This window comes from Stigmatopora argus, chromosome 7 (genome assembly GCF_051989625.1).
Source record: "Stigmatopora argus isolate UIUO_Sarg chromosome 7, RoL_Sarg_1.0, whole genome shotgun sequence".
Lineage (NCBI taxonomy): Eukaryota > Metazoa > Chordata > Actinopteri > Syngnathiformes > Syngnathidae > Stigmatopora > Stigmatopora argus.
The window spans coordinates 14,345,103-14,361,987 of NC_135393.1; the positions used below are offsets into that span (position 1 = coordinate 14,345,103).

The window sequence follows — 16,885 nt, forward strand, 5'->3', positions numbered from 1 at the left end:
TTGACCTTCCCCTGTTTGTGTGTGTGAGTGTGAATTTAGGGTGAGTGGGGATTGAGTGATTCCACTGAGTCAGCTTGTGACACGTGGAGACCAAAGTGAATGTGTTGTGTGGCTAGAATGCACCGTTAAAACAAAATGCACCCCCAATAGAAATATGGCAATCATTATTCTAAAAAAAATGTTGAATTCTTTGGATACTTAACATATGTGAAAAGACTGTTTTCAGGGGTTGCTACTGTTAGACGATATTACCAAAATATCTGAAACCCAATGTAAGCATACATCATACACATGTGGGTGGGTGTGCGCGTAGCAGCATTCTTCATAGTTTTAAGTAGCTTCCACCAGAGTTGTTTCATGAGTTTAGACACGGAGGGAGGGTTGAGTGACGAGGGACAAACTACAGAAGGGGCAGTACAGTGAGAGAGGGTGCAATGGTGCGAGGCGAGTGGATGGCGAGCAGCCAGTGTTAAATGACCTTTGCAGAGGAGAACACCCTCCCTACGCACACATGTCATGACCCTCCTTCTTGACGGGATGTTCCCCCTGTCAACCAGATGGATCCCTTCTCCTCGTCCCTGCCACTGCATCTTTTCACCTTCCCGCCATGGAGGAGGGTGAGTAGCAGAAGAAGAAGCACGGGGGTCCTCCTAGAACTTGACAGTTAGAAGAGCATCTGACAGAAAGGTAAGAATCCTCAATTAGTTTTGGATCTGCCTAGTAAGAACATTTTTGTGTAGATTTTTTTGTTCAAGTGAAAATTCAGCCTCTGATGCCAGTTTTACTTTCCTAATGATTTTTTGTCGATTGAGTGAACAGACAAATATGTTAAGAGGACGCAAATTTGGAAAGACACAAAGTGGCCTTTGTAGGTTCACTTTTAGATCAGTTTTAGCAACATGAAATTCAGTAGTGGATTCATGTCTATCGTGTAGATTTTTTCTCTAAAGAAGTATTTAAAAGAACTACTCGTCCCCTAAATTCAGTTTTAATTGGAAATGTGGATTTTGGCTGTAGACACACAAGCCATGCATGAAAAGATGCAAGTCCATCACTACATCTTCTCTGAATTCCTTGTAGCTGGTTTTAGCTTTGTCTACAATTGTACATCTATTATTGTTCATATGGAGGTACATGATGAGGGAGTTGTGTAACACATGCTTCTCTTTGAAGTCCTCTCATACAGAAATAACTTGACTATTTTGGAGCAAATAGTCCCAAGGATGATCTGAAATACAAGGCTGGATCCTCCAACCTCTGCATCCCTTCTTCATACATCATCTCCTTTTGTCGTAATCAGTGTGAGTGTTTGCTTTTGAGGCAGTCCAGATATGATGTTGTCTGTCCAAAAAGCTTACAGAGAACAGACATTGTCACAAATGATAACATCCAGAGGCACAATAATGACCACTAAGAATGACAATGAGATAACAGTGTGCTGGTGTAGAGACTGTCCTTGTCCTGGTGGTATGCATCTCTTAGTGGCAGCGTTTGAATGTGAAACCTTACTTCTTTAAAACTAGGTATTCAAACTACAAAATAGGTCTGCCTTAACCAAATGTTGAAGCTAACTTGATACCCTAACTTTTGAGTGAAACCAAACCATGTCTTTACCGCTATTTTTACAAACCAACTTTACAGTCTAACTTGAACTCTAAACAACAAATTCTTAAAATCCCATTTTGTTTAAAGTCTTTTTTTTTAAAAACTTGTAGTGCTCTTGGAACTCAAACAATGTTTAAATCCTTATCCATTCTTAAAACCATCATTTAAACCACAACCCATTCTTGAAACCTTCATTTTAAAAACAGTACCCACATTGGGCCTACAATTTGAACCTCAGCAATTATTAAAACCCTTACAGCATTTCAAACCTTGATCAATTTTCAAAACTATCTAATGATTGAAAATCCTAAATTTAAATCAGAACCATTGTTTGAGCTTCAAACACCCTATCTGCATTTTAAAACCCAAATTAAAAATGCTCTTTGAATCCCCAACCTTGGCAGGAATGCTTAACCCTCAAAATTTAACTGCTGTTTTTCAAGGACGGATGTGACTCGTCGTTTTTGCTCCGCTGCCGTGGTGGTACACCCCCAGGCGCGGTCGCTGGACCTGAGTTGGCACAATGTCTCTTTTGTGTACTTTCACTGTTGTTCATTAGTTTTGATTTGTTTTTGAGTAGCTTGCTCGGTCAGCGCAAAACAACAGTAGGCAGAAAAATACACAGTTCTTCAAACCAATCCCGATTTGAACAGATAACTTCAAACCCCAGCACGTGCTTAAATTCCTATTTAGAAACCAAAATATTGACGTTAAGCCTGAATGTAAAACATTTACCTGGTTTTGAAAACACCTTAGTTTGACGCATTAATTTGAGACCCTAAAAATGACTAATTTTGAAAAATACACCCCATCTTGATCACATATCACTTAATGCATGAATTACATTTTTTTTCAAATTACATTCTTGGGATAATATTTTATTCAGCCCCTATTTGACATCCACTTGTAGTGGTAGTGTTCCCTGCATGTATTTTGCATAAACTGAATGAAATAATGGAGGGATCTTTTATGGAGAAAAAAAAATAGATTGTGAAAAATAAAAAAATAAAGATAAAATGCAAATAGAAAAAACATAAGAAGCAAAAATATCCACATTCTAAAGAATAGACATTTATAAAATGAAAACAAATTGTTATATATTTTTAAAAAGAAACATAGATGCAGACATAAATTATGTGTGTCCTTTATTTATTTTGTTGCTTTGTGCCACATAACTTTACTCTTTTGCCTGCTATCTTGAAGCCCCTGAAAAGATCATTTCCAAATTCAAATTTCAACTCCACAGCTTGTTTGGATCCCCAACCAATTATTCCAAACTTTGAGCCTAGTTCTCAAACTCTAGACCAGTTCTAAACTACTTCCAACACTTTTTAACCAATCCCCCAAAACCATGACCCTTGTCTTGAGGCCCTACTTTTAAAATCCCCCACTGACAAAACCAATAATCACCCCATTTCATGCAAGAAAACTCATCCAAATCTGAAGCACCTACCCTGATTGAAAAGATTTCAAACCCAACATTTTAAACCACAACCTTAATCCAAAACTGTCTTTTAATTGTGAAATCAGAACGCAAACTCTTTTCTTTTCTTTGCAGCCTCTATGTGGCCCCGCAATTATCAGGACCATGGGGGTGAGGTCGCCGGGCGGCCCCAGCCTGTGCTGCGCCGCCCGGCACCCCCCATCAGCGGCAGCAGCGTGGGGCCCAACCCGACCTACTTCCACACCGTATACAACGTCAGGGACGACTCCTATGGAGGCCAGAACAACCCCTCTGTCCCGCACGTGCACAGAAGGGGGGCGGTGGTGGACCACCGCGACATCATCTTGGCTCACCAGGAGCACAAGAGACTCAACACACCGCAGGCCAAAAGAAAGCAATGGGAGTAAGTGTCACTGTTTTTTTCTCCAAATGCATGTCACATTAGCTTCCTTTTATCATGTTCATGGTGCTAATCTGTCAAAGTGATGTAGTTCCTGCTATGGCAGCCAGATGGCGCTACACTCATGAAAAAGAGGCCGTATATTACGATTAGCATTTGCAGTGACCGCGAAGAAATTCGTTCCGAGAACACAATGAATGACATTAGGAGGCCAAATGAAATGAAATGAGACATTTGGCTGCTTCACTTGACAGTACGTTGATTTAATGATCTTCAATCTCTTTGTTGCTGATGCTCTGCGTTATGTCATGTTGTTTTGTGTTCTTGTACACCGACTTGGAGTCAATCTCACAATCAGCTAATAGTCACTGTGCAGCGACAGCGCCTTTGCGGGAATCAAATAACAATACGAGCAATTAGTTAATTCCTCCGCTGACGAACACGCGCTCATAAATTGCCGTAAAATGTCTGCTTTCGCATTCGCTTTTGACGCAGTTGAGTTTTGAAGGTGATGAATGAGTGCGCAATATCATTTTTGATGCCACCAAAGTCTTTTTCTTTGGTCCATCACTCAAAGGTCAACTTCACTTTCTGGCTGGCAGTTAGCCACATCTCAACCCATCTCCCACTCCCCCCACCACTATTGGAACCTTGTTGGGAAAGTTAGGTATCAGAGAACAGTCATACTTTTTAAGGGCATATATATTTGCAAATACAGGGTGAATAGAAATATTAATGGAATGGATCGGTTGGTTGGATAGATATGTGATCAATGGATGTAGATACAATGGATAGATGGGAGGTGTAGTAGATATGATGATTAATAGCACACCACTGTTCATCTTCCTTTTCTTCCTCCTTTTGTTATTCCCCTCTCTCTCAACTTCCATTCAGAAGCCAATCAATTAATACGTCAGCGCAAGAAGAAAATGGCTACATAGCGCAATTGTCCAATTAGCCTGGGCGCAACGTCAGCTCGCTTATTTTGCCTGCTTGTCACACACGCGCACACGCCAAAAACAAAGTGCTGTGTTTGCGTTTGGGATCGCCAAGTCAACTATTCTTTGAATTTTCCAAAAATATATTATAGTGAACACCCCTTGCATGGATTGAAACTTGCCTCAACCACCAATAGAAAAGTCCACGTATCAGAAAGTGATTTTAAAAAAAGAAGTTATTATATAGTGTAATATATATTTATACGGGGTCCGCCATACGTAACTCTCTCTGTTTTACTATTGTCCCTTTAACTGTTCTTGGTTTCTGATAATAAAAAAAAAAATGTTAAAATGACCATTATTCTCCAATGCAAAAATATGGTACGTGCTTTTGGGCACATGTATTTGTGGGTGTTTGTTTTTGTGGGTGTATATGTGGTTTTAGCCTGCTGGGTAATATCATAGTCAAGGTTGGGGGGGGGGCATGGCGGGGGTGGTGCCATGTGGAGAGGTACCAGGACTTCCTGTGCGGGTTGCCTGCATGAACGCGCACATCCCCTTCCCAGCATCCTCCTCATCCACACAAGGCTGCATTGATAGGAGAGGGCCCATCGTCATCATAAATAAGTCACGCGTCATGTCCGCCGCGCAACCACCGTGATCGTGCTCCCGTTGCGTTCTTCCTCTTCTTCCTCCGCCTTTTTCCCGGCACCGTTGCCTTGTTTCTGGCAGTGGGAATGGGCTGTCTGCAGCCTTTTTACGGGAATCACATGACGCTGCGCATGCGATCACGACACGCAGAAAACACAGACACCCGCATTAACGCATTGGGATGATAGCTTCTTATAAACCCGGCGATAATATAATGTAGCATATTCTTCTACGGAAGCTTTACTGTTTGAGTGCATTCGTTCAGGTCCAGTTTCTTGTTAATGTTCCATGAGAACTGATTGTCCCATTTATGTGCATAAGTGTTTGTTCTACTTACATTAGTAATAATCTACTCGAGGGTCAAAATGTTGCCTTATAAGTTAGATTGTCTCTAGTTTTTAACATTTGGGAAAAAAAATTGCTTCGAACATTTTCAACCGACTGCCATATAATGTTGGCAGGTCTGACATTTTATTTACTATTTAATTCATAAACAGACACAATAAGGACTCGTGTAAAATGGACGAATGTAATTGTTGAAGTCTTAATTTGATATGAATTAGTGAACTACTTTTCTATGGTGTGGATCGTATATATAAATTGTTTTGTCGCGTCTTATCCGACACAAATATTCAATCCATTAAACACCAGTACCGCAGACCACCGGTCTATCGCAGCATCTCTCCCCGGAGATCAGTACTCATAAAGCGGCTGCGCGCTGTAGTTGACGTTGGCGTTGGAAAGCCAGAATTGGAAGTGCCAGGGAATCTCCCAATTTGCTGGAAGTTTTAGTTTACTTTTCATGCATGTATTTTCATAAATTGCCTCCTGTGGGACAGTGTTGTGCTTCCAAAGAGGCCAATGGCACCTGAGAAAGGTGAAAGCTCACCTGCTTGGCTAGCCAGAGCTAATAGTTATTAGCATTTTGACAGATGGTGAGAGCCCACTTGAGTGTTCAGCACCCTGGACAGCAAGATGTCAGTATCTTTGCTAAAAACTGCGTCCTCCACCTTTTTTGTTTTTACTTTCTAATCAGGATAAAAGCAAAATGTAGAGAGGCGACAGCTTGCAGGCAAACAGCTCTTTGGGAAGCTTCAAACAGTAGTCAGATGTGCAGCCATACTGGCAGGAGGATCGGCAGAGTTAAAAAAAATAAAATTAAAACTGTCCACAAAATAACAGCGTGTCCTCCCCAAAACAAACAAATCTCCCACAAACTCTCCTGCTGCTTGCTACCTTTTACTGCCAACCCCATTCAACGATGGTACACAATGTCCCATCCTGTCTGCTTCGATTGCTGCCCCTTATTAAATAACAAAGTGATCAATCACTGATGAACATTGATTTCTTGTCAATAGAAAAAAAGGAAAATCTTTACACAACAATAGCATTCTTAAATCAATATATTTGGACTTTTACTGAGACAGATTAGTATGCCATCGAAACAACAGAGACACACTTGAATACTACAGTGAATATATATATATATATATATATATATATATATATATATATACATATACATATACATATATATACATATACATATACATATATATATATATATATATATATATATATATATATATATATATATATATATATATATATATATATATATATATATATATATATATATATATATGGAATCATGTTACCTCTTTGTCCACTACAAAATTAAGCCATAACACAATTGGCTCAGCACAACATATTGTAATTTGCAGTTGGTTGTTTGGTTGACAGTTTAGTCATCTGGTTTGACTTGAAATCACCCAGCAGGCATTGCACTTCCCTCCCTGTACTGGTTACGGACTAACATTTTTATACAGAAATATAGACGTAGAGTACTTGTACTGATCGTAATCGGTATTATATACGAGTGCATCTCTAATAAAATATGTATTTTTGCCCATACTTAAAGAAAATAGAAAAAGAAAATATTACCTGCTTGCTGAAATTGAAAATGTTCTCTAAATATCTCTTATCTACACCTTTTTTTCGTGAGAAATTGGCACTTTTTTCTGGTTCATGGGGTTTAAATCTGGGGATTTTGCTATTTTTTTTGTTAATAGATCGATGAATATGATGAAAGTAATATTTATTTTTTAAATAATCATAGTTTTTCTCTCTAAGAGAAAATATGTTAACTTATTGTTGTTTTACAAATTACGAGTAAGTTTTTGCTAATGTCTTAATTAGATTAAACATAACGCTTTTCATTCTTCCTATTGGGGAAGACTATAATTGTTGAAAAATATTTTTTGTTGAGGCTTAAATTCTTGAATTTGGATTAAATTCAATGTTTCTAAACAATTAACCGATTGTCAACATAGTTTTAGATTAATTGTATCAAATATGTTCTTCCTCTTAGAATCATTGTTATTGAGTCCCATTATAAATTTACCAGTCCGTTATATAGGGGAAAAAATCTATATGTAATTTTACCCTTCGAAAACATGTTAGAATGACACAAAAAAGAAATTATCTTCAAATATTTTGAGGCACTTGGCTCATCTTATACCAGGTACCTACTTATCATGTCAGGGAAACTCTGCCACCTCACACAATGAAACAACTTAGCCAGTTTTTGCTCGAGAACAATCAAACAAATAAAAAAAAAATCTTTGGCTTGCAGGTAATGCCAGATGCTCTTCTTGCATGGCAGGAGAAGGGAGGAGAGCGGTGGGTGGAGGAGGCGGGGGTACTCCTGGGAGGTGCCGTGTGCTGCCAGCTTTCTCCGCCGATTCGCGTGGCGCTCTCTTCGCTTTCATCAGATCAGATGCTGGCTGCGCGTACTGCCGCCACCAACGCGACAGCTCCGTGAGCGCAACAGCAACAGCAGGCGTAAAAAAAGGAGAAAGAAACAGATTGAAAAGGAGGGGTAGAGAAGAAAAAAAAGAGAGAGTGAGGTCGTGGTTTCCCCCTCTCTCCCTCTCTCTCTCCCTCTCTCTCTCTCTCCGGTCTGAGGAGCGATGCTGCTGGGCGGAGGCTGCCTCCGTGCACCTTTTGGCGGCAGATGATGAAGATGAGCGCTACAACGCTCCTTTTCCACTATGAGGGCAATGTTCTCCTCTGGTTCCTCTCCACTCAGGATTCCGCTTCCTCCCTGTATTTTGGATTATAGATGATTCTGGAGAAGGACTTTCTTTTCTCACCCTGTCATCAAGGCGGAGGAAGAAGAAGAAGAAGAGGTGAGGAGATTTAAGCACCCCAGCAATCACGCCCAAAATCAACAACCGACGCCTTGCTGGTGGTGGGGAGGAGGAAGAGGAGGGAGACGAGGAGGAGGAGGAAAGAGTGTGTGTGTGGGGGGGTGCCGCACTGTCCATCATCAAACGTCAACAAATGTCAGCGGGATTTTGGGGAAGCCCCCCAGCTCACGCGGCGCGTGTAAGCCGAATGGCGGGGCCACATTGCGGATATTTTCCAGGCACGCCGTCAATTGATTATTCAAACTCTTAATCTTCTGGTCATTTTTTTTTTTGCACCAAGAGGAGAGAAGAAAGAGGAGAGCCTCGGTTGTGGGTGGGGGTACCGAAACAGGTCTGGATGAGGAAGGGAAAAGCCAACTGCGGATACTGTCAGGATGCGGTAGGCTGCCAGAGAGGAGGAGGTTAGAGGAGTTGGAGGAGGAGGAGGAAAGGGGGTGGGGGGCAACGACGCAGTCTCCAGCACGAGTGGAGATGATTGCAATCTTCATCAATGCAGCCAGCAAATGGAGTTTATTTTTTTGATGTTTTTGAGTAGGTGTTGTTAAGATTACATAAAGTGGGACATAGCGCTCCCTATCCCTACATGGCGGTACCTCCCCATCACTGAAGGAGGAGAGCATCTCTACAGAGAGCGGGAGGAGGCTGGTGGCATGTGGAGGCGTCCCTCCGAGCTCCCTTCTAACCTCTGGCGTTCGGTGTCTGCAGAATGGCGCGCTTCGGAGACGAGGTCCCCAACAGGTATGGAGGAGGACAAGGAGGGGGCGGCGGACAAGGGGGAGGCGGCGCCGGCCGTGGGGGCAGCCGTCAAGGGGGGCCCCCCGGGGCGCAGCGGATGTACAAGCAGTCCATGGCTCAGAGGGCCCGCACCATGGCCCTGTACAACCCCATCCCCGTGAGGCAGAGCTGCCTGACCGTCAACCGCTCGCTTTTCCTCTTCAGCGAGGACAACCTGGTGAGGAAGTATGCCAAAAAGATCACAGAGTGGCCATATCCTTTGCATGGCTTCATTTTCGATCGTGTGTGTGTGTGGAATTTGTGGATGCTGACCCACATGAATATATAATCTTTATGGAAGTTGCTCAAAGTAATGGTTCTTAACTGCGCTGGAAAAGCCTTATTGCTTTACGTTCTCGCTAAGCGTCACTTTTTTCTTCGTTGAAAGCTCTGTTTTCCTTATTGATGGCTCTTTTAGGGATTTTGACTGATCTTTACACAACACACCGGATACTCATGTCATGCCATTAGAATAGGCCCTTTTTTCTTTTGAAGAAAGTTTGTTTCTAGCTTTATTCTTTCTTCATCACCATTAGATCATGGTTGCTTTCACTAATAACTAGTTTGTCATTAGTAGTTTGGAGTAGAAATTTCGAGGGTGTAGCTTTTTCTAATGAAAACAAGCAGAACAGCAACTTTGACTCTACTGTGACATTATTTTTAGTGAAATGAGGAAGGCCTAAAGGACCTTACGTGATCCTATTTTGAGAAGGATTATAAAATACATATATAATAGATTTCAAATCTAGGTTGTAAAATGTAATTAACCAAATAGAAATTCCAGTTAAGTACAAATATTATAACTGGAAAATCTATTTCCCCCCTTTGTATAGCTGCAGGAAATAGTACGTACACTTATTTAAGTGGAAAATTAGGAATAAATACTAAAAGTAGAAGCACTGATTCAACTTCTGTACATAAATCAAAGTAAATACAGGCTTACAGAATTACAGTAATTTATGTACAAATGCAAATGAATGAAGTTTTCCTGTCAATTTTGTTAACTTGCCATGACACACTTTATTTAATTTACCCACTTGTCATTCCATCGAGAGGGAAAAAATGACTGGTCTTCCAGTTAAAGTTGGGAAGTGTGCACAGAAAGCCTGAATTAGTTCATGATTGTTTTGTCTTTAGTCTTGAATGTTGCAAAGTGAGTCACTTGCATGATGTATGAGACAGCAGTTTTTTTAAATGCCAGATCTAAGGAGTAACAAAGTACAGAAATATTTTTTTTAATTTACTTATGGAGATTTTTTTTAATAGGAATGCGTTATTTCAACTCCTTTTTGCATCCTTGATAGAAGACACTGTGATGTAAAAGAGACTTAAACAGTATGGAGGAGATTTTGATTGATTGGAATCGCGTCTTGTCAGGAACATTAACGAAGATGGCAGTAGGTTTCGAGAAGCAAAAATATTCTTCATCGAATTCTTGAATGTTTTCTGCTTCAACATTAAATCTCATGAAATATGTTGCGTCTTGCATCAGCCCATCTAAGAAATAGCCTTTAGCCTCTGGCTTCCAAAATCATGGACATAATTCACCTCAAAGTCAATTTTCGTGAATGCTCATTTGTCAATCTCGCCTGTGATTGGCAGGTGAGTCTCAGGTGTACATAGGTCTGTGTTTATTGGACACCATACCCATTTACTAGGAGTGACATCCATTCAAAATTACACAATGGTTAACCAAAACATCATAAAAAGTCCAATTATGTGTGGACAGTCTATTTACATCCTCAGTCTTTTAGATGTTTCGGTCTCAACTGCGGAGGTTCAAGCATTTAGCATATTAGCATGAGCAACGATGCCACTTTTCAAACGTATTTAGCATGGACCTGCTCGGCAGCTAGTCCATCGTGTGTGTGTTTAAGTGTGTGTGTGGGTGCTGCTCATAGCCAGCAGCAGGGTTTGAGTGCTGATGTCAGCACTGTGCAGGCTTAAGGCTGAGAGGGAGGAAATGAGTGCCTGTGTGCGAGCGCTCTCTAATTACTCATGACCATATACGGAAGACTGTCTTCTACGTCCTGTAGGATGATGGCGGAAAAAAAGGGAAAGGGATTAATTGTCAGGACAGGCCGGTACATTCAGTAGTCTTGGCAAAGTACAAGATATGATTAATTATACGTGTTCGTTGATTTGTGGCTTGTGGGACTTCGAGAGGATGTTTCAGGATGAACCGTCAAGTCATGTTGCTTAGCATCGTTTATTAGAAAATTATATATATCATTTTAGTGCGTGTGCGGTCGTTTGGTCGCCGGTCTGTTGGTCGCCATCTTTTGGTCGCCGGACTTTTGGTCGCGGTCTTTTGGTCGCCCGGACCCAAACAACGGGCGACCAAAAGACCGGCGACAAAACAAGGTAAAACAACACGTCTACGCATCAATAAAAGCCAACAATGGCCCTGAGCAGTTTCACTGAGTGGACGTGTGAGTGTATAAGAGTTTGTATGTACATGAGTTGTCCCCTTAGGAAGGGACGCCAGTCAGGGTCTTAACAAGTTCTCCAACAAAACACAAGAAAAGTACGGGAAATTTGGAGCTTTTCTTTAGCCTAATAATTAATAGGGCATTAAGTATGACTAAATAATAATTCGCAGTTTGTATTTAGGGAATTTGAGCAACGATTTAAATGGTAATTATCAATAACCTTCCGGGCGACCAAAAGACCAGCGACCAAACGACCGAGTACCATTTTAGTGTATACGATTCTACGTACACTTTTTGTAGGTTAGTACTGTAACACCTGTTTCTGTAGGATCGCTGACCTCGGCAGGCTGTATCGCTCACACACAAGCACACATGGCGTGTTGGCAAACATAAAAGGTGACATTTGGTGGGTTTACGGTCCAAAGCGCAATGCGTTTCTTCATCGTGTGCCCAATCAGACACACACACACACACACACACACACACACAAAAACAATACACGCGTGCGTGTGTTACTTTAGCAGAGCCACTTTATTGGGAACAAATTGATCGAGTATAATTCTGTCATGACAAATAACAATAGCCTAAATGCTAATGTGATGTAGTAATTTTGTTATTGTTGCACAGGAAAGCCACAACATTGCTTGTTACAACCTTACATTGTTGCTTAGCAGTGAAAAGTTCCAAAGCCTCCTTTTGAGTCTCCCAAAGCTCAGGAAACTATAAAAGAAATCTTCCTATAATATCCATATGCAGTTATTTGTGAAGACGTCTGCCAAAATAGCATGAAATCTCTCTGCCAGCATGCCTGTCGGATACGCTTTCTGATGTTTCCAATAGAATGTTTTATTTAGATCTTCCCCTTTTGCACAAATCTACACTTACCGTGCCAGTAACGTTCCATTGTGTAGGTTCGGGCCCCTTCCCAAATACACAACGAATACCTTTATGGTTTGCCTAAATCTATTGCCAAAAGTATCAATTTACGCGCAAACTTAGACATTTGACCAAAAGTTTTGAAAATGATATAAGTGTAATTGTGAGCTTAAACTGACCCGAACATAGACTAATGTCGAGACAGTATATTTTGTATGTTTAGAATCTTTAGTTCCAGAATGTAGAAGAACAAAAACAACCAAAGTATTCGGTCAGTTAAATCAGCCCTGACGTTTTAATTTTTTCCTTAAAAAGGTCGTATTAAAAATAATTCTTCCTCCTGTCTTATGTGACAGAAAGAGTTAGTCAATACTTATTTTATTACTTTTTCTGATGCTGTTTTTTAATTTTTTTGAATGCATCATAAATAGCCAAGGAGTGCCGATAGCTTACTCCCTCCTTCTCCCCCAGAAAAATGGAGGTAGTAATGAGGAGGGGCAGCAGGCAGTAGCAAGGGAGGGAGGAAGTGTACCGTGGCGCCAAAAAGCCCCAACCTGCTCTTGTCCTTAGGCAACCCTTTTCATTCCTATCTGATTATGAATCAGCCAGCCAATTATGCCCAATATTTCCCAGCATGGCTGCTATATCAAGTCTTGGGACTAACCATTGCTTCCTCTCATTTGCAAACATTCAAAAGTTGTCAAGGCGGATTGTTAAAGATTTTCCAATTAGTATTATTTCCTTCAAATAACATAAAACGTATGAGTGGAAAACACAAAATTTTGCAGGTGACCACGCCTAATCTTTTAAACGGGTTAATTCTTTAAATTTTCTCGATTTTTGTTAAACCCTTTGACTGCCTAAAGCACATTTTTGCAAAAATTAAAACAGTCAACAGCCTAATTAGCAAGTGGAGGCCAAAAAACGTTTTAAAATTGACAGACATGCTCTCTACACCCTATAAAAATGAAAAATAATTTTTAGAGTTCATTAGGTGCTGCCAGCTTTAAGAAATAATCGAAAGACGACGACAGACGAACCTTTTACTGGACTTTTTTTACTTTTAAACTCCAAAAAGTTTTCATTTTTCAGTAAAATTACTTATAATTAATATATGAATTAACTAAGAAAGCTCATTTTGGTATATGGGGATGGGAATTGGTCTTCAGAACATCAGAAAATTATGCAAAAGAAGAAAATAGAACCTTCACGTATTATAAGTAAAATGCACATTTTCGGAAGCAAAAATGGGCTAGCCAAAGGGTTCACTTTTATTTTTTACAACAGTGCTCTTTTTAGGAAAACAAATTTTCCTTTCACCTCATGCAAATTTAATCCAAAAGGCCCTTATCACTGCCACCTACTATACACAGTCCCTTATTTTAGTGTTTTTTCCAGCTCAATAATCCCAGCAGAAGTGCCTCAAACTCCCCCTCCGCCTCAGAACTTGTAAAGAGTTGACGATAACTGTTGTCATTGGCACTTAACCTTTAGATTCTTATCACGTCACTGGCACCGAAGCGTGCGTACGAACCTCCCATAATGTTAAGAAACAAAGGCTGCGGAGAGCCCTACGGTCAACCCGAAAGCACGAGAAAATCGCAGGTACAAAAGTCAATGGTCCGTACGTAGACGTTTTACGCAAAGAATCCCCCGAGAGGGTATGCGGCTCTTTCTGACTGCATCGTCAGCGGCCAGCCACTCAGGCTAACTCCGTGTCACTGGGTCCAGACGGCGAATTGGCCCTGTCATTCGCCAGAAAAGAAAAAAAGGAGGCGGGGCGGGCTTCCGAGGTCAGCAAGGCTGTCAATCAAGGCAGCATCCCATCGGGCAAAGACGCTGAGGAGGATGAAATGAAGACGAGGGGAGGAAGGAGGAGATGGATAAGTGACACTTTAATTAGGTAAAGGCTCGCCCGGGCTTTCAGGAGCGACTTTTATGGCACGATGGGGTCGGAGCGTCAATACGCTGACACGCTTTGACTTAAACACAAGGCAGCTGCTTTGGCTTTTTATAATTCACTCCAATCTGGGCTCGTTCAGCAGGGCTTACATTGTGATCTGTTGTCTTTTTGAACCGTAGTTGCTTGCCACTATTGTTTAGGTTTCCCATCATTGGTGTCTTTGATGGCGAGGATATTCGTGTCTAACTTGTAGTGTGTGGGCTTCATTTTGAAGTGAAGGTTCTAATATGTACTTTTTCACATTCAATGTTTGATAAGTTAGTATCTAAAATTGGAAGAATGACAGGATTTCTAAGTCGGATTCCACTCTGCTGAGTCAGGGAACCGATAGAAGCAAATCCAATTCAAGTCTGCAGTCTTTCAAAGTGTCTGATAAAAACAAATGACTTAAGTTTCAAGTCTGCTGATTGAAGTCCCTAAACCAAAACAACTAACTTGAGCCAGTCAACCTAAAATACCAAATCTTTGGTATTTCCCACCAGTCCACTTGTTGAGACTGTGAACAGTGAATCAGCTGAATCTACATTAATTACCATGAATCAGCTAACTAGTCAGAGGACTCGTAAAATACATTTTTTTTCACATTTTTTGTGTGTGACCGGACTTAATAGAGACATTGGACTTATGAGCCTTGATTCATTTAAAAAAAATTGGCTCATTTACCAGGACAATTAAAAACCTGATCATAAATAATTGAAATTATGTCAATATCTTGTTAAAACACAGCGTTTTAATGCAGGCTGTAATGAAGTATATGGAGATGTGTGATTTAAGAGGACATTATTATTATTATTACAAGTACACAGACATAAAAAAGCAATCGCAACATCTTTTTAGAGTCTACTCACTGGAAACCTTTTTTCCCCCCTTTCAATCTCACTCCAACAGCAACATGCAACATCAGACCAGGTCACAACACAAATAACAGTTGGGTCAGAGGCCAACTGTTTGAGACAGTGAGAGCAAGTCGGCTATGTCACTTGTGCTCCCTCGACTCTGCAGTTTATTCCAAATTCTCAGCTTGGGGATTGTTGTTTTTGGATCAAGTAAAACTGACACTGTTGCTATGGAAACTGTATTGTCCTTTCCGCTGCGGATTTCTTCACTGTATGTGTGCACTATCTGGTAAGTCTGAGTATCGTCAATGCTAGTTTCAGTTTATCTGATAGTTCATTATTAGGAATAGTCAATGGATCCTCCTAAACCACATGTGTCAAAGTGGCGGCCTAGGGGCCAAATCTGGCCCGCCGCATCATTTTGTGTGGCCCGAGAAAGTAAATCATGAGTGCCGACATTCTGTTTTAGGATCAAATTAAAATGAAGAGTATAGATGTATATTAAATTTCCTGATTTTCCCCCTTTTAAATCAATAATTGTAATTTTTTAATCCATTTTTCTGTGTTTTTAGTTCAAAAATCATTTTGTAAAATCTAAAAATAAACAAAAAAAGCTAAAATAAACATTGTTTTAGATATATAAAAAAACTGAATATTCAGGGCTTTTAATCCAGTTCTTTTAATAAAAAAAAAATCTAAATATTATATCTAAAATATAACACATATACACATAAAATCGAGTTGATGTTAATGCGGCCTGCGAACCAACCCGAGTCTGACGCCCTTGTCTTAGACAGAAATTAATGATTCTGTTCAAGCTTTTTATTCACTATTTAAAAAGTTAAAGACATTACAACGACAATCTGCACAAATAGTACAATAATTTATTTGCCATGTGGCATATATATCCCTAGAAACAATGTAGTGTTCTACCAGCCTACCATGTTTATTGTTGAAGCACCCAGAGAAAACCCACACGGTCACGGGTAGAGCATGAAAACTGAACTTGTTATACATTGTGCATTTGAGTGTGTATGAGGTGCTTCACCAGGTGAAGGTGGGGAAGAAATTAATTAATAACTATAATCTCTAATCATTTGGACACTTAACCAAGCATGCACACGCATATACACTCTGCTTTAATTAACAATTTGGAGTCAAGGACGTGGCTTAATTATTGCAGACTCACCTGGGAAGCAAAGAAATGACATCCGTTTTCAAATCTCCAAGAAGGAGGAACCAGTAGGGACCGATTCTCCATCCCAAGATACCCCCCACTCCCATTCCTGGCTGATCCGGTGTAATGCGGATTTAACGTTAGAGCATAGAATGACGGCGCTGTCAGCTACACAGCTCGGAGTAATGTGGATTAACACTGAAAAAAATGGAAGAATGGGGCTTGCGGCATAGCTGGGAGCTTTGAAGGTGTTAGAATCACGCTAAGACCTTTAATGATTTAAGCTTGTTGGAATATTCAATTTTTTTCTTTGCTATTATAAACTATGCGTTGGACCAATCGTCATTTTGATGGCTCACACAAATGTGAAAACTCTGCCCAAGGAAGTCAGCATTTTCAATTTTAAAAAGCAGTGTAGGGTCATTTTTGTGAACACTTTGTTCAACTTCAGCCTCTAGGCCACTTTCGCCTGGAAGAATGACATTTTCTCAGCTTTCCTTTGGCCCATTTCATTTATTATTACATTTGGGATGCATGTGGATCATGAGTAGTCCCACCAAAAGGTCTGAAGAAGCCA

At 40.5% G+C, this 16,885-nt stretch overlaps 1 protein-coding gene across 6 annotated transcripts in view; it reads left to right on the plus strand.

The window, feature by feature from the left end:
• The window catches only part of cacna1ab (calcium channel, voltage-dependent, P/Q type, alpha 1A subunit, b), a 78,075-nt gene that overhangs the window by 1,678 nt on the left and 59,512 nt on the right, over positions 1-16,885 (plus strand). For 5 of the 6 annotated variants that reach the window (XM_077604817.1, XM_077604819.1, XM_077604818.1 and 2 more), the window contains exons 2-5: positions 558-687; positions 1,174-1,301; positions 3,164-3,452; positions 8,956-9,236. In XM_077604817.1, coding sequence (XP_077460943.1) covers positions 3,169-3,452; positions 8,956-9,236 — 565 coding nt within the window. In that variant the 5' untranslated portion in view covers positions 558-687; positions 1,174-1,301; positions 3,164-3,168. Of the gene's footprint in view, positions 1-557; positions 688-1,173; positions 1,302-3,163; positions 3,453-7,784; positions 8,230-8,955; positions 9,237-16,885 lie in introns of those variants that run through there. The other variant, XM_077604823.1, reaches the window with a different exon arrangement.